General features: G+C 44.0%; 1 protein-coding gene across 2 annotated transcripts in view; it reads left to right on the plus strand.

The window, feature by feature from the left end:
- The first annotated feature begins 2,227 nt into the window (after window positions 1-2,227).
- LOC147014577 (neuronal membrane glycoprotein M6-b-like) overlaps window positions 2,228-19,243 on the plus strand; it is a 48,477-nt gene continuing 31,461 nt past the window's right edge. The window contains exon 1 of one of the 2 annotated variants that reach the window (XM_085852648.1): window positions 2,228-2,312. In XM_085852648.1, coding sequence (XP_085708774.1) covers window positions 2,243-2,312 — 70 coding nt within the window. In that variant the 5' untranslated portion in view covers window positions 2,228-2,242. Of the gene's footprint in view, window positions 2,313-9,743; window positions 9,867-19,243 lie in introns of those variants that run through there. The other variant, XM_085852649.1, reaches the window with a different exon arrangement.

Genomic DNA, 19,243 nt, shown 5'->3' on the forward strand with positions numbered 1-19,243 from the left:
ATCTCACACACTCACGATTTCTCTCCGAAAGGGCTATCTGGCAAGCCCTCCGATCTACTTTTTTTTAACAATCCTCTTGATAAAGTTCAGTCAATCAAACTCCTGGGTCTCACTGTCAGCCATGATTTTTCTTGGTCAAACCACATTTCAAAGTTGGCTTCCAAAGCCAGTCGCCAATTGGGCATCCGCCGTTGTACAAAGTCTTTCCTTGGCACAGCTGAGCTCCTATCCACCTAAAAGGCTTTCATCCGCAGTTTGATGGAGTATATTGCTCTTCCCTCTGGGCTGGCACCCCTGCCTCACTATTGTTCAACTTGACACCGTGGAAACCAAGACCTTCATTATCATTGGAGTCTACCGCGATTAAGCTGACACGTTGAAGCTGACATCTGATACCACTCTCCCATCACAGACAGTTCGGTGATCTCTCTGTCTTCTCCCACCTTCTTTCTGGTCTTGCAACCTCTGCTCTTTCTGTGCTTTGTCCCCTCCTCCCCCCCCCCCCACAAGGTTTCTGCAGAGTGCACATAGTCTACCATAAACCCCTTCTGGTGAAACTACCTAAATCCAGAACCACTGCTCACCTCCACTCATTTGTTCCTCTGTTTTCCCAACCTGTATAGAACGAGCTTCCACATTGTCTTCAAATATCATTCTTCCCTCGAGGTCTTCAAGACAGCTGTTCACCACCATCTCAGATCATCCCCCATCCAAAACCATATTTTCTACCCCCATTAACCCCACCCTCAAGACCACCTTAAATTAAATTTCCAGTGCTTCCTTCATAAGAGTTTCCTTCTTTATCCATGTTGTCTACCCCATGCTTCCTTCCTTACCCTTTAATTCTCCCCATACCTATTATTTGGTGGTCTCCCCCTATTTTGTCCTTCAACCCTGCCCCCCCTCCCCTTTCTGATATTGCTTTCATTCTGTTCAGTGTACTTGCTCTTCCATGGGCCTTGACCTTGTGCACAAAAAAATAATGGAGGTGAGTGTTAAGTTGAGGTTGTCATCTGCACATCCATCAGGTGAATAGGAGGAAAGGGTTGGAGCATAATTTGTATGTCCTGATGGGGGTGGGAGGAGGCAGAGGACAGGTGTGAGAACAGGAGCAGAAAAACCAGAACAATCAGTGAAAGTTGGGAGGATATGCAAGACCACCAACCTCATGATGTTGAGCAAGAAGCAAGCCTGATACTCTGACTTAATGGGATTTATATTGAATCTTTTTTCTTCCATTGGTTGTTATCTCCATTTGTGGGTTTCAGGAGGTGGGATGAAGTTCTCCCAGAAATCAAAATCTCCACCTCCTTCTTGGTAAAGGATCATGATCCATGAACCAAAATGTGAATTGTTATCAGAGCTTCGTTCCAAGGGCTCTTTTCAAAATCTTCGCCGAACCTCTGACAGCCTCCACTTGTTGAAGCTTGTTTGTAGTGATATTCCCTGGAATTATTTTTTAATACCCAGTAAGGGTTTTCTTTATCAATCCTGGAGCTCTGACCATCACTGGTACAATTTCAGCTTTCTTCAATTTCCACATCCTCTTGACCTCATTTTTCAGATCCTGGTATTTCGTCATTTTCCTGATTTCTGTGGCATTTACTCCAAAGTCAATGGGAACTGAAACATCAATCAACAATGCTGACTTTTCCTTTTCCTTTTTGTGTTTGAGCACCATGTCCGGACGCCATGCTTTGTTTGCAATGTCCACACTTGACGAGATCATCTTGTCATACATGAGCATTATTTGTTCATTTTCAAGGATCGGATTTGGTTTGTCTTTCCACGATTGAAATGCTTCCAGATATATCAGTGGATTACTATACAGACGCTGTCATGTCTTACAGTGTACAGCTGTTCTGACATGAGTTTTTTTTATATCCCAAAAGGTGGTGACTGGTACTTTTTGTTTCTTCCCCGCAAAACCTGCATTTGTCTGATTGGCTCAAACCCACAATTTTCTTAAAGACACGAGTGTAATGTCCTTGGTCTTGAACATTTATGATGACTCGTTCTCCATTCAAACTAATTTGACCTCTTCTTCGCCATTCCAAAGAGCCTTCCTTGCCGATCCCTATCCTGTCAAGCTCTTTTTAAAAAAATCTTCCGGCTCTTTTGTCATTCTCTCATTTGTCAGAGTGTATCTGCTGATATTTTTTTCTTCTTTTTTTTTTCTTTCAGCATGAAGCCATTTATGACAAGTGATGAACTGGTGGCAAGTAGGAAATCAAAGTGGCAAATGTCATCAAACACCTTCAGGGTTTTTGCTGTTCATCCCAAGAGATTTACCATAGTGGTGAACTTACCAGGTTATTATGTTTTCACACAACTGGTTTTATCAATCTCAGCACAAATACTCTTGAGCTCTTTGATTTATTCGGTACACACATGATGGAAAATTTCAAGCACTCTTCCATTGGTACTCCACAAAACATTGGCTGGAACCCTCTTCCTTCGCTAATACATAATAAATAGATGGCTCCATACAAAGTAGCTCGGTATACAATATTGTACAGATAAGCTCCATTCCATTATCTCCATTATTGTACAGATAAGGAACGCAAGTTCCATGTGATCGGGTGGCTGTAGCATGGTGTGTGTTGCGATGTCGCTCGACGGTGAAATGGGCCAAGACCAACAAACGAAGACAGTTGAACATTTCCGCGAGGTCGGGCCGGGGCCTTGCAGACCATTCAACAATCTTTTTGAGCATCCATGTAGTTTATGCCACAACTGTTTGCATTTGAATGATGCCAAATGATGTGACGCTTGCATCACTTTTAAATGCTTGATACCTGCAATAATCCCATTAATAAATTAGCGTGCTTGTTTCCATCTCCACCTACTTGTTACCAGGGGGCACCGAGCCTTTGGGGTGGTTTAATGGAGGTCCCCAATTGTTCTCATGGCTTGTGCAGCCGGGGGTCCCGGGTTCCCCCCACGGCCCGAAAACGCAAAGCCAGGGGTCCCAAGTTCCCCCCAAGCCAGACAACACACAGCCGGAGATCCCAAGGGCCGATTTCCCCCACTACCTTGATACGTGCAGGGGTTCCGAATTTTCCCCCACACCCGAATGCACGCAGCCAGGCCCTGCTTTGTATTCCGTGTGCACGTGATGTGCGTTCACGATCGCTTTTGCCAAAAATCCATCAAATCCAAGTATCCAAGTACATTTTCCCCACAACTCTGGAGCTTATCTGTACAATATTGTATACAAACTCCATAATGACATAACCGCAACTGGTTGATTCCTGCAAGATATAAATGTGCTTTTGTGTGACCTTTTTATTTCCTTTTCATCTCGATGTGTTGGCGGGCTGCCAAGTTTCAAACAAGGCGCTTTGTGTCGAAACGATGAGAGGCCGCAGGGTGAAGACTCCCACAAGCACACGTGAGAAAGCTGCCCTGGTTCAGGATCGACTATGGCTGGACCAGGAATGATGCCTGGCTCAGGACGAACGGTGGCTGGACCGAATAAGATACCTGGTTCAAGCTTGGTGATGAGTGGACCACGCATAAGATGCCTGATTCAGGAGGGAGGAATGACTGGACAAATTAAGATTCCTTATTAAGCAAAGACAATGGCTGGGCTGTTCACAATGCTTGATTCAGGAGGAAGGAATGACTGGGACTGGTGACGATGTTTTGTTCAGTACGGTATATGGCTGGATCAATTATAAAGGATGTCTAGTTCAGGAGGTAGGAGTGACTGGAGCTGGACTAGTTACGACGTCTAGTTTAGGCAGCAGGAGTGACTGAACTGGTTACGATGTTTTGTTCTGTATGGTAGATAGTTGGACTGGTTATAGGTTGTCTGGTTCAGTACGGTGGACCGGTTATAAGATGTCTGGTTCAGTACGGTGGACCGTTTATAGGATGTCTGGTTTAGGAGGGAGGAATGACTGAACCGGTTATGATGTCTGGTTCTGTATAGTCGATCGTTGGATCAGTTGGTTATAAGATGTCTGGTTCAGGCAGCAGGAGTGATGGGACCAGTTCTGATGGCTGGTTGTGTATGGTCGACAGTTGGACCGGTTATAAGATGTCTGGTTCAGGCAGCAGGAGTGACTGGACTGCTTATGATATCTGGTTCAGTCTGGTGGACTGGTTCTTTAGGATGTGTGGTTCAGGAGGGAGGACTGACTGGACCGGTTACGATGTTCGATATATTTTACAAGCCCACATTTTGGGACGTTCTCCATTAGTGGTGCGCAGATTCCCACACCGAAGAGTCCGAGTTGAGACCACAACACGATTTACGATCGGGGTATTTATGGTGTGCTCATTCATTCTATCTTTACAGTCCTCAGCCTCCCATGTGGTTGAATCGTTCTATTATTGATTGTATAATATGAGGTCGTGTTTCAAACCGCACGGGACAATCCTCAGCTTGTCCTCCACGATCAATGACCCGCAGATGTGTGTGGGGGGGGGGGGGAGAGAGAGAGAGAGAGAGAGAGAGAGAGACAGACAGACAGACAGACAGACCGAGACCGTTATACGACGTTCTGCATGGGCCTCGTGGTGATCAAGTGCCCTCAAAAAAAAAAAAAAAAAATCCCCATAAGGCCTTTAACACCCCATGCTCGTGTCCATGCATCATGCCATTTCCCACAGCACGTTTGAGGCGGGGAGGGGGGTCGCCGGAGAGCACACAGGGGCACATTGAGTGTTTCTCGGGGGAAACGCGTGAAAAGGCCTCTGGCTCTTTTTTTCAACTGCTAATAGGCCGTGATCGTGGCATCAATAAAGCGTGAGAAGGACGGACAATTGACTTGGCACTGGAGGCGGGCTGCGTGGCCCGGGAGACGCTGCTGGAGACGACGAGAACGAGGCGCGGTGGGAAGGGTCTCCCCCGGTGGATGATCCGAGAATGACGTGATGATGGGGCGCGAAGTTCGCTCCCTAAGGTCAGCACTGGTGCCCCCCTCTCCTCCCCTTCGGTGGTCATTCTCACAATCCACCATGGGTCGGACGCTCTGTATACTCTTGTGGTTTTGTTTCGCGACTAGACCACCCTCGGAAGGGTTCCATTGGCTGGTTTGGTGGGGGGGGGGATTCTGTATAAAGGTGTATTGTTTCCAAATTGGTGCTGTGGCCGAGATGGGTTCATTATACAATGAAAAATAAATAAATAATTTCACTCCTTTTCCCGATGACCAAACCGACAAATCCAAGACCTGCGGTTTAAAATGACATCTTTTCCCACCACGTAAAGTTCAGATTATATAATTAAAATATATATTAATAATATAATATATTGTACAGCACCAAAAGATCTCGTGTCATGTGAATGATCGCTCATAAACTATCGGACTTGTTGCCATGGCAACGGCTGAGTGGTGGCGTAATCGTCCCAAGGAGTGCTACACTATGACGTAATGCGTGATACCCGCATGGGTTTTGTAATAGTATTTCCCATCCGATAAAACTCCCACTCCGTCCGTTCATATTGCATCCCACCGGTGGTTTCCGTTACCTGTATTCGCGTTCAGGTACGAAAGACACACACCTTGACTCTCGACACTGTACACACACTTCCATGGAATCCCACGGCGCCCTAATTCACCGTCATCTATTACATGTCCCTTCGGGCGGTTACGTACCAGACGTAAACTAGGCCACGGAGAATATGGCCGGTTGCTCGGAAAACACGGACAGGACTTCATTTGGCACGGATCATGTGTGTGTTCGTGCACCTTTGGTTCTGGACCTTTACCATCCACGGTCTCTTCCGGTCGTGCCCCCGTGCGCTTATAATCCACAAAATGACAATACTGAGAATCCACGGACCGGTGTTTTGTCTCTTTCCTGTGGTGTCCTTGGTGGGTCCACTCGGTGCGGCCTAAACGATCGAGTATTTCTGCACCTCGTCCTTCATGTTGATTGTTGTTTTCCTCCTGCTTCGTCTCTTTTGTTGTCCCGTTTCCATGAGGAACAGTGTGGCCTCGCCACCAACCACCCATTATCACAAACAGACATCATCACCAACTTCCCTCGACCACAACCACCCTCGCCATTCTCCATCCACCGACCACATTACCAACCGACCTCATGAACAACCTCCTTCACCGCCAATCACCCTCACCATCCACCGACCTCATCACCAACCGACCTCATCACCCACCGACCTCATCACCCACCGACCTCACTACCCACCGACCTCACCATCCACCGACCTCACCACCCACCGACCTCACCATCCACCGACCTCACCATCCACCGACCTCATCACCCACCGACCTCACCATCCACCGACCTCACCACCCACCGACCTCACCACCCACCGACCTCACCACCCACCGACCTCACCACCCACCGACCTCACCATCCACCGACCTCACCATCCACCGACCTCATCACCCACCGACCTCACCATCCACCGACCTCACCACCCACCGACCTCACCACCCACCGACCTCACCACCCACCGACCTCACCACCCACCGACCTCACCATCCACCGACCTCACCATCCACCGACCTCATCACCCACCGACCTCACCATCCACCGACCTCATCACCCACCGACCTCACCATCCACCGACCTCATCACCCACCGACCTCACCATCCACCGACCTAACCATCCACCGACCTCACCACCCACCGACCTCACCACCCACCGACCTCACCACCCACCGACCTCACCACCCACCGACCTCACCACCCACCGACCTCACCACCCACCGACCTCACCACCCACCGACCTCACCATCCACCGACTTCACCACCCACCGACCTCACCACCCACCGACCTCACCACCCACCGACCTCACCACCCACCGACCTCACCACCCACCGACCTCACCACCCACCGACCTCACCACCCACCGACCTCACCACCCACCGACCTCACCACCCACCGACCTCACCATCCACCGACCTCACCATCCACCGACTTCACCACCCACCGACCTCATCACCCACCGCTCTCACCACAAACCCCTCGATGGAGACCGTGCCCTCGATTGTATGAATGACTCGAATATCACAGGACAGAGTTTCCATGGGCCGTGGATTTTGTTGCGGGGAATCAAAGTGAGTGTGTTTGATGGGACGTGCTCGCTCCATGGAGGTTCCCACGCGATTCCAAATCGCCTGGAATCGCCACGTGTCCCCGAAGGAGCTGGTTTGGCGTCCAAGGAACGATTGCTTGTGGCAGGAACCTTTAATCCCCCTCTGTGGTTTGGCTCAGTGAGAGAAATGCCAGACAGCTCTTGTGAACAAGACCGCAATAAGTATCCTGGTGGCTCACACGCCCCTCCCCCTCCACCCCGAGTCATGAAGGAAGTAAAGCCGGCTGTCTCGTCTGCCTGCATTCACCCATAATTTATGTAACAGCATGTGGTTTGGAAGAGTGAATTCGAGCCAATCCAACCTTTGTTCGTGAAATTGTCAATTTCTGAGTTTATCATTTTAATAACACTCCACTCCCCCCCCCGGCCCCCATCCCTCCCCACTCTCTCTGTCCATGAATGTGAATGGACGTATTGATGGATTAATATTATTAGATGGATGGACGTGTTGATGGATTAATATTATTAGATGGATGGACGTGTTGATGGATTAATATTATTAGATGGATGGACGTGTTGATGGATTAATATTATTAGATGGATGGACGTGTTGATGGATTAATATTATTAGATGGATGGACATGTTGATGGATTAATATTATTAGATGGATGGATTAATATTATTAGATAGATGGACGTGTTGATGGATTAATATTATGAGATGGATGGACGTGTTGATTGATTCATATTATTAGATGGATGGACGTGTTGATGGATTAATATTATTAGATGGATGGACGTGTTGATGGATTCATATTATTAGATGGATGGACGTGTTGATGGATTCATATTAGATGGATGGACGTGTTGATGGATTAATATTATGAGATGGATGGACATGTTGATTGATTCATATTATTAGATGGATGGACGTGTTGATGGATTAATATTATTAGATGGATGGACGTGTTGATGGATTAATATTATTAGATGGATGGACGTGTTGATGGATTAATATTATGAGATGGATGGACGTGTTGATGGATTAATATTATTAGATGGATGGACGTGTTGATGGATTAATATTATTAGATGGACTGACGTGTTGATGGATTAATATTATGAGATGGATGGACATGTTGATTGATTCATATTATTAGATGGACGGATGTGTTGATGGATTAATATTATTAGATGGACTGACGTGTTGATGGATTAATATTATTAGATGGACTGACGTGTTGATGGATTAATATTATTAGATGGACTGACGTGTTGATGGATTAATATTATTAGATGGATGGACGTGTTGATGGATTAATATTATTAGATGGACTGACGTGTTGATGGATTAATATTATTAGATGGACTGACGTGTTGATGGATTAATATTATTAGATGGACTGACGTGTTGATGGATTAATATTATGAGATGGATGGACGTATGGATGGACGTGTTGATGGATTAATATTATTAGATGGATGGACGTGTTGATGGATTAATATTATTTTATGGATGGACGTGTTGATAGATGAATATTATTAGATGGATAGACGTGTTGATGGATTACTATTATTAGATGGATGGACATGTCGATGGATTCATATTACTAGATGGATGGACGTGTTGATGGATTAATATTATTAGATGGATGGACGTGTTGATGGATTAATATTATGAGATGGATGGACGTGTTGATTGATTCATATTATTAGATGGATGGACGTATGGATGGACGTGTTGATGGATTAATATTATTAGATGGATGGACGTGTTGATGGATTAATATTATTAGATGGATGGACGTGTTGATGGATTAATATTATTAGATGGATGGATTAATATTATTAGATGGATGGATTAATATTATTAGATGGATGGACATGTTGATGGATTAATATTATTAGATGGATGGACGTGTTGATGGATTAATATTATTAGATGGATGGACGTGTTGATGGATTAATATTATGAGATGGATGGACGTGTTGATTGATTCATATTATTAGATGGATGGACGTGTTGATGGATTAATATTATTAGATGGATGGACGTGTTGATGGATTAATATTATTAGATGGATGGACGTGTTGATGGATTCATATTATTAGATGGATGGACGTGTTGATGGATTAATATTATGAGATGGATGGACATGTTGATTGATTCATATTATTAGATGGATGGACGTGTTGATGGATTAATATTATTAGATGGATGGACGTGTTGATGGATTAATATTATTAGATGGATTGACGTGTTGATGGATTAATATTATGAGATGGATGGACGTGTTGATGGATTAATATTATGAGATGGATGGACGTGTTGATGGATTAATATTATTAGATGGACTGACGTGTTGATGGATTAATATTATTAGATGGATGGACATGTTGATTGATTCATATTATTAGATGGATGGACGTGTTGATGGATTAATATTATTAGATGGATGGACGTGTTGATGGATGAATGTATGGATGGGTATTATTGGATGTATGGGTAGAGGGGATTGATGGATGGATGGATGGATGGATGGATTGATAAGGATTGAGAGAGAGCCTTGATACTGTATGAGGTGATGTTCCGGGGATAAAGTTTGATAAAGAAAATGTATAAATCTGGAAGCGCTTTATGAATCTCGGGACATGCTGAGACGTGCCTGGGCGGAGATTGAGAAAATAATCGGGACACGAAGGGAGGGGGGGACCGAGGGAGGAGTGGAAGGGAATGGGGGGGGGAGAGTGTTTTCGAGTCGCGACGTTGAGCGCAGGTTCGGGTCGCTCTTGGTCCAACTGAGGACGCAGCAATGGATGGTGTATACGGTGGAGACAGCCGGCGAGGTGAGCCAGGACTCCGAGTTTGGGTGGTGTTGTAGTTGCTTTGGTCGGTGGTGGTACCGTGGGAATCCTGCTTAATTTGCATATTCTTGGTGGAAAGTCGAGTGTTGTGGAAGAGGCGAAAATAAATGATGCAGTTTGACGGCATGTCATGAATTTGGACAACGACATGGTCGTTCAGGCAAAGATCGCGAATCGACGTGGAATCTGACATGGTGTGGAGAACCCTGGTTCAGGACTAGACCGAGGTGGAGGGAAAACGCCGACAAATGAATACACCTGGGGAATGACATTTCGGTGCATGAGGTGTTCAGTTGTTTACTTTCGCTGTATCGTGGTCATCTTCTTGGGGGTATGGATGGATGGACGTGTGGTTTATCTTTGTGGGGGTATGGACGGAGTATCTTTGTGGGCTTGTGTTTGAAGGTTTATCCTCGTTGGTATATTTATGTGGGTTTATCTTTGTTGGTTTATCTTTGTGGGTTTATCTTCCTGGGGGTATGGATGGAGTATCTTTGTGGGTTTATATTTGTGGGTTTATCTTGTTAGGTTTAGCTTTGTGGTTTATCTTTGTGGGTTTATCTTCTTGGGTTTATCTTTGTGGGTTTATCTTTGTGGGGGTATGGATGGAGTATCTTTGTGGACTTGTGTTTGAAGGTTTATCCTCGTTGGTATATTTATGTGGGTTTATCTTTGTGGGTTTATCTTGTTGGGTTTATCTTTGTGGGTTATCTTTGTGGGGGTATGGACAGAGTATCTTTTGGGGTTTATGTTTGAAGGTTTATCCTCGTTGGTATATTTATGTGGGTTCATCTTCATTGGTTTATCTTTGTGGGTTTATCTTTGTGGGTTTATCTTGTTGGGTGTATCTTGGTGGGTTTATCTTTGTGGTTTATCTTTGTGGGTTTATCTTTCTGAGGGTATGGAAGGAGTATCTTTGTGGACTTATGTTTGAAGCTTTATCCTCGTTGATATATTTATGTGGGTTTATCTTCATTGGTTTATCTTTGTGGGTTTTTCTTTGTGGTTTATCTTTGTGGGGGTATGGACAGAGTATATTTGTGGGCTGATGTTTGAAGGTTTATCCTCGTTGGTATATTTATGTGGGTTTATCTTTGGTTTATCTTTGTGGGTTTATCTTTGTGGGTTTATCTTCGTGGGGGTATGGATGGAGCATCTTTGTGGGTTTATATTTGTGGGTTTATCTTGTTATGTTTATCTTTGTGGTTTATCTTTGTGGGTTTATCTTTGTTGGTTTATCTTTGTGAGTTTATCTTCTTGGGTTTATCTTTGTGGGTTTATCTTTGTGGGGGGAAGAATGGAGTATCTTTGTGGACTTATGTTTGAAGGTTTATCCTCATTGGTATATTTATGTGGGTTTATCTTGTTGGGTTTATCTTTGTGGGTTATCTTTGTGGGGGTATGGACTGAGTATCTTTGTGGGTTTATGTTTGAAGGTTTATCCTCGTTGGTATATTTATGTGGGTTTATCTTCATTGGTTTATCTTTGTGGGTTTATCCTTGTGAGTTTATCTTTGTGGGTTTATCTTTGTGGGTTTATCTTCGTGCGTTTATCTTTGCAGGTTTATCTTCTTGGGTTTATCTTCATGGGTTTATCTTTGTGGGTTTATATTTGTGGGGTTATATTTGTGAGTTTATCTTCTTGGGGTTATATTTGTGGGTTTATCTTTGTGGGGTTATCTTCGTGGGGTTATCTTCATGGGTTTATCTTTGTGGGTTTATATTTGTAGGTTTATATTTGTGCGTTTATCTTCTTGGGTTTATCTTTGTGGGTTTATATTTGTGGGTTTATCTTCGTGGGGGTATCTTTGTGGGGTTATATATTCATGCAGATATCTTTGTGTGGTTATTTTCTTCTTGTTATCTTCGTTTGGTTATCTTCTTGTGTTTATCTTCATGTGGTTATGTTAGTGGAGTTATCTTTGTGTGGTTACCTTCATGTGGGTATCTTTGTGAGGTTATATCTTTGCCTGGTTATCTTTATTTGGTCGTCTTTGGGTGGTATACTTATGTGGTGACTTTCTTGTGGTTATCTTCACGTTGCTGTCTTCGTGTGGCAAAATGCAATCACCGTGTACACTGCTTAGCATTACTGTTTTCAGGAGCTTCATTGATTGAGTCAATTTTCCCAAGGTCTCCGTATTCGCTCGTGCTCAACACCTACGACCCGATGCGCGATTGTCAGTAATCTGTGGCTGCTGCGTTTTGCTGGCACATCTTGTGCATACACGATGTGCTTTGATGATAACAACGAGCCATGTATTCGTGGCAGCAATGGATGCTTACAGATTAACATGATGCCGAGAGGCATGACCCTGTGTTCACCACCAGTTCCATCCTCGGGTCATCTTTTGGAGAGCGAGCAGCCCCAGCTTGCTCTTTATGGAGTATGATCCAAGTGTGGAAAGTTTGCTTTATACCCCAAAGCTTTGTTTGAGGTTTTTACGACATTTTGTTAATAATTATATCACTTTAATGCACCAACTTGTACACATGACTCATTACAATGTGATTAAGGTGATTGGCGTGTCACGTCACAATGGTTTCCCTGAGTCCATTGAAACTTTTTCCGAAGTAGTGAAGGTTCAGTCAGGGTGATGTAGTCGTTATTTTTTGTTGTTGTTCAGTGGATGTGAAATTATCGACGATCGATTAACGATATGGGGAGGCCACTGTGTGTCGGTGCTTCGACCAAATGTCATATTCCTATTCGGGTCGATTGACCCATTGGCAGAAGGTGGAATACCGACAGTTCCTTGGTTGGGTATGAGTAGTAGTAGTAGTAGTAGTAGGAGTAGTAGTAGTAATGGTAGACCCTTTTACTGAGCACGTTCCCTTTCGGCCTTTCTCAATCTCCGAGCTCGACTTAAGAGCCACCCAAAGGAATTAATTGATTTCTGGCCCCAATTCTCAATCCAATTTACAAGTTGGATTTCTTGATCTTTCATTGACATTCCGATCTGCCTGGTTACATTACTGGTACCACTCAGTATGAGATACCTAAACTCGTCAAGATGTTCTTAAAATCAAAACAGAGTGATCTAGTTATTTGTCTACAGGGATCTCAGGCTCGTTGCCGAGCTTGGAGAGAAATCCCATGCAGGACAAGGTCATTTATAGACATCAATCAATGTACTTTAAACTGAGTGACAAAGATGTTGGTTGGCAAAAGACATATGGTACGTGGGATTTGAACCTGTGTTCCCAACATCATGAGTCAGGGGTTCATATGGTAACGAACGCGAACAGGCCAACCCACTTTTTCTTTGTTTGTTTTGTTTTCATCCAAACACATTTATTTTCATCAGCGTATGGAGCAGCTTGTACCCAGGCATATTCCACCTTCTGAGTATCTTGTCCCTAGCTGTCTGTAGTAGCACACGAGGGGCAGTCAAAAAGTTTCCTGATGCCATTGGAACAAACGTCATATGGGCCTTGGCTCTGAAACTATTTTCAAGGGTAAAACTTATTGATTGTCCTCGTAAACAATGGATACGGTCTCTATGGTAATGATAAAGGGTTAGGAATATATTCATTACGAGCTGGGGGGTTTGTATCACCTCCAATGCCAAGGCAGTGTTCAGCAAGGCCAGGAATGTTATTGAGTTGTTTCAACCACCATTATGTTAGTTTCCAGGAGAATGTTGTGTAGTTACCTCCACCACCAAAGGTGGACTGAGGTTATGTTTCCACCCTCATCTGTCTGTTGATCTGTATGTCTGTCAGCAGGACATCTCAAAAATTATCGACAAATTCAGACAAAACTTGGTGGAAAGGTTGGGTGTTTGACAAGGACTAATTGATTCGAATTTGGTGAAGATCCAGATCTGGTAACAAGAATTTTTTAAGTGATTCTTCACCATTGAGAGATAACCAGCCAAAAACAATATAGTACTGTATAGCATGATATTTCAAAAATGTATTGGGCCCAAAGTGTTCTCATGGATCAGGCATTACGTGTCAGAGGTATGCGCTCTACCGAGTGCCCTTCTAGTTGAATATGTTTTCCAACTGAATTGGGGGCCATTGTCAGATATGATCTTGACAGGAGCTCCAAGAAGACCGACTGTTGATGCAGTGATCTGTGTGACTGATGCCCTTGAGGTGCCGGTAATCTTGTGAATGACTGGATATTTGGAGTGTTAGTCCACAATGATGAGGTAGTCTTCCCCATTCACCTCAAACAGATCAGTTCCCAGCTTGGTCTAAGGGGTGATTGGTGTTTCGTGAGGCTCCAGTGGTTCTTTCTGCTGTAGAATCTGACTTTTTTGGCAAGCTTGGCATATTCCAACAAACTTGGCAATGTTCTCATTGATTTTTGGTCAGGATACAGAGTTATAAGGTAGATGTCTGGTCTTCTCCACTCCGAGGTGTCCAAGGTGATATTGGCTGAGTATATCCGCACGCATCAACTCAGGTATGAGGACTTGTCTTCCCTTGAAGATGACACCACTAAAAACTCTGAGTTCGTCTCTGTATGGCCAACATGGTCGCAAGTCTCGTTTGAGCTCCTTTATTGATTTTGGCAATCCAACATAGATTACTTGTCGAAGTGCTTTCAGAACAGGGTTGCATATTGTCTCCTGTTGCAGTGCATCTTTCTTGCTGCACCCCAAATGGATTACATCTATGTTCTGTGTATCTGGGCCATCCTTGAGGGTAATGTCGTCGACCTGCAAGTCAAGGGGTATCACTGGAGGTGATCATTGCAGGGACAGTGGAAGTGGTGAGATTGCATTTTTAGGTCATCTCTTCGAGCATGACCTAATAATATGGGTGTAGATGTCCTTCGATCCGTCCGTCCGTCCGTCGTGAAAATGACGATTTTCAAATTGTATCTCCTCCGCCATTTCTCAAGCGATCTTGAATTTGATTGTGGCAGATGAATCTATGGGACAATATCTAAATTTGGTCAGGCCGGATTTTCGATATTCGCTTTCGTTTTCGTCTCACGTGACTTCAAAGTTGGCAAAAATGCGAAAATGACGATTTTCAAAATCTATCTCCTCCTACATTTCTCAAGCGATCTTGAATTTGATTGTGGCATATAAATCTATGGGACAATATCTAAATTTGGTCGGGCCGGATTTTCGATATTCGCTTTCGTTTTTGCATCACGTGACTTCAAAGTTTTCAAAAACTGCCCTACCTTCAGGAGGCTATATATTTTCTCGCAGAGATGACCGTCACTCCCGCACGGGGGTAATTTTATCTGTTGAGTTTAATGGGGGAACTGATGGTATGGATCGTAACCACCTTGAGCTTCCTGTATGTGGGTAAACCGGCTAATGCTGGACCAGGTATGTCCACAATGTAGAATTTCTCTTTTGACCATTCTGAATTTTTATATCTGCACATGATGTGTATAAACCTGAGGCACCTCATCTCAGACCCATTGTAGGTTGTGAGTCTTGTTCTGGCTGGTTGAGTAAAAGTCTTCCAGCGATCATCATACATTTTATTGATAGTTCTTAGAAGAAAGGTGTTTGCACTGGCGCCAGTGTCAGTCTTCGCCTGGAGATGTTTTTGGCCTTATCAGGACAGATGACATCTATTGTGGTGAAACCATCATTTTCCTTATCTCGCTGTATGGATGTCATGCATAATAGATCAGAGATGGTAATGGAGTAGAATAAACCTTCTTGTGGTCATTCGTTATCGTATCCCTCTGTTAGGTGGTCCCATTGCATTTGACTGTCCCTCATGGTGTCCATACACCCAGAACTTTCATGGTTCTTTGATTTGTCGCCACTTCTGTGCCATTTAATTTTGCAGAGAGATGAGTCATGCTTTCAGGTGGAAGTGTTTGTTTCAGGTGGAATGTTGTGTCGTTAGTGAAGGAGGAATGTTGTGTAGTTGTTTAAGGTGGAATGTTGTTTTATGTGTTTGTTTACAGTGGAATGTTGTATAGTTAATGTGGAATGTTGTTTATGCGTATTTGTTTACAGTGGAGTGTTGTGTAGTTGTTTAAGGTTCAGACATACCCGGTTCTGGTTTTGGAGCGACAGCAGCTTCTCTCAGAGGTCTCTGCTGACTTTCTCAAAGTTAAGTTTCCGGTCATCATATGTCCCATTTTAACTGTTCATAGCGAACGTAGTGAGCTTCATACTCAACGCGTGCACATGAGAGAATAGGAAACAGCAACAACAACAACACAATACCCTGGCAATTTGGAATCCGCGTCGTCGGCTATGACCCTTTTGCTTCCGGTTTTTGTCATGGGGAATGATGCGTCTTGGGAGATAAAGGCATCGTCGGAGACATGAAAGACCCAAATAATATCAGACATGGTGTATATTTCCTCCACTGATTTTAATAAAGATATCTCCCGCATCATCAAAAAATAATTTTTAATCGTGATTTACATTATTTGATTGCTGATCCCGAATCCAGGCTGAAGTAACCGGAAATTGCGTCAAAATCATCAGCTGTGCGGCGCTTACATGTACCACGGTATAGTTGGCAAGTATACAGTGTTGAACAAGTTATACGTAAAGTCAGAAGCGAATGTAAGAAGAATTCTACATTCGCTTCTCGGCTTTGCCTATTCCATATTATTCTCACCTACATGTTTACTGTGTGTTCCTTGTCCGGTTTTGTTTCAAAAATCCTACTATTTTGTGAGTTATCATCGAACTTGTCTTTCCTAGTTCCTTGATATGAGGCCTACCCGTCCTTCCCGTCGAGGTGTATGATCGTTTTTATTTGTATTCTCTCCCTATTACCTTAAATTCCTATTTTCCCCACTTTCCCAATGCCCCCCATCTATTCCCTCCCAACTACACCCTGTTTCTTGTCTTAAATAATTATAATAATAATAATAATAACAATAAAAAAACATAACAACCCTTTCTCCCTCCATACCCACAAGTACCGATCCTTCTTCTTCTTCTTCCTCCTTCTGCCAGCACACCATCTTTCTTCTATTTGAGCTGACCCCCCAGGTCAAAAAACCAGTAAAGACCAGTAGCTTACTGGTCAACTGGTACCAGTTGAAAACCAGTAGCCAACTGGTACCAGTAAAGCCAGTTGGTTTCTTACTGGTTTTAATATGGAAATTGGAATAGAGTGATATATTACCAGTTGAAATACATGTATTTAACTAACTGGTATCAACTGGGACCAGTACATTGCAACTGGTATCAACTGGAACCAGTAAGACTTTAACTGGTACAAATATGAGCTACTGGTTTTTTCAACTGGGAAATTGGAATTCTGACTGAATTTAACTGGTACCAGTTGAAACCAATAGAGACCAGTTAAAGACCAATTAGAACCAATAGAGACCAGTTGAAAATGTGTACTGGTTTTAACTGGTTTTTCGACCTGGGCCACTCTCACCAATACCTTCACGATTTCTTCCGACCACCTTCCATTCCCTAATCTTACCTAATCTTCAAATCTCCATAAAAAAAAAAAACAATTTTCCTTGTATCCTTCCTTACGATACACCTGTAACCACGTGTCTCTCTACCCACTTCCTGTTACTTTTCATCGACCCATCAGCTTCACTCTGCGTTTACCGATCCAAATTCACCATTCACCTCCACAATTTTTTCTTCAACCTTTCCTTTACCGAATCTTATACAATCTTTATCAAAATAATGATAATAATAATAATAAAAACGGTCTCTTATAATGCCTCATCTTCCTCTTTCACACGTGTGGTTCTCATTACTGTATCATAATTCACCACTCTTTTTCTATTTAAACAGACTGCTCTCAATTCGACCTTTCCTTCATATCTTGTCTAAAAAAATCCAACTGTTACAACGTTTCTTTGCTCCATTCCCTTAATTCGTCTTTATTGCATCCATCAAGAAATGTCTTTAGTCGCATTTCCGAACTAAAAATTATAAAACCCCAGTTTGCTATGAATGTTTCCTTTCCATCAATCATCCTTTTTTACCAACTTCAATGCCAATTCACCCCTCTCACCCCTCCCTCTCAAAGCAACCATCACACTCTTCCCCCTCCAAGCTTCACTTTCACCTTTCTCAAAAACTCCCCCTTCACCTTTCTCCCTCAACTCTCCCCCCTCACCCTTCTCCCTCCATTCACCCCCTCACTCACCCTTCTCAAAGTTTCCCACCTCATATCCACAAAGCTGCCTCCTTCCCCTGCCCACACTCCTCCATCTCATCACTCCACCTCCTCAAATCCTAAACTGCCTTCTGCCCCCTCTCTTATTACTCCCCACTCAAACTCAACCCAGCACTACCAAGCCTTTCCTCCTCCTCATCCGGCCCCCTTCCCAAGCTCTTCTGCAATCCCCCACACTCTTTCAACAACCCTCCTTTCCTCCCTTCCTCCTCACTTGTCCAACCCTCCCCCTCCCCTCCCATCCCATCCCATGCACCCAAAGCCTCCTTCCCTCCCTATTCATGAACAGTGTGGACCTCAAATATCCGGGGCCTTCGCTCAAACCCTACAAATCTTTCCATACAGGTTGCCACTGACAAACCAGACATAATCTGCCTCACAGAAACTTTCCTTCCTCAAGACGTTTCTGACTCCCAAGTATCTCTCCCTGGTTACTCCCTCCTCCGGTTTGACAGACCTGAGCCTCGTCCTGGTGGAGGAGTTGCTCTCTTCATCAAACACTCTATAACTCACTCTCCATGCACTGCCTTCACTTCCCCACACCCCCAGGAATACCTCTGGTTACGGCTTCCCCTCAACTCCCACCTCATGTTTATATGTGCACTGTACCGTCCACCAAGCAGTGATGACTTTATTTACACCTCACTATCCGAAAACATGGACCAACTTCTATCTTCTCATCTGAACTCACTCTTCCTCATATGTGGTGACTTCATTTGTCATCATGCCAATTGGCTTGGTGTGGGTACCTCTCTCACCTGTCATGGCACTTCAGCAAAAAACTTCTGCGACTCATTGGAACTGATTCAATTGGTCAACTTCCCGACCCGAATCTCAACCAATGATACTCCATCTCTTCTGGATCTGATTTTGACAAGTTCCCCTGAAAATATGTGCTGCTCTTCCTCCACTCCAATTGGTTCTTCTGACCATGATGTCCTTGTCAAAGTGGACATCTCTCTGGCTGTTATCAGAGAACCACCTTACTGCCGTCGAGTCTGGTATTTCACTCAGGCCGACTGGCAGGGTCTCCAAGCAGCCGTGAAACTTCGAGACTGGTCTCCCATCGCTACTTTCTCCATCAACTCATTCTGGGAATTCTTTCAAAGAAACTTGCTCTCTCTCATGCACAGATTTATCCCCTCTCATCTTTAGTTGTCCTACCCTTCCTCCCGCCCTTGGTTCACTGAAGCTTGTGGCGAGGCAGTTGTCCTGAAACAACTTATCTTTGCCTCATGGAAAGCAAACCCAACTGA

This window comes from Eptatretus burgeri, chromosome 13 (assembly GCF_056783735.1).
Source record: "Eptatretus burgeri isolate ZD-2024b chromosome 13, Ebu_testis_v1, whole genome shotgun sequence".
Classification (NCBI taxonomy): domain Eukaryota; kingdom Metazoa; phylum Chordata; class Myxini; order Myxiniformes; family Myxinidae; genus Eptatretus; species Eptatretus burgeri.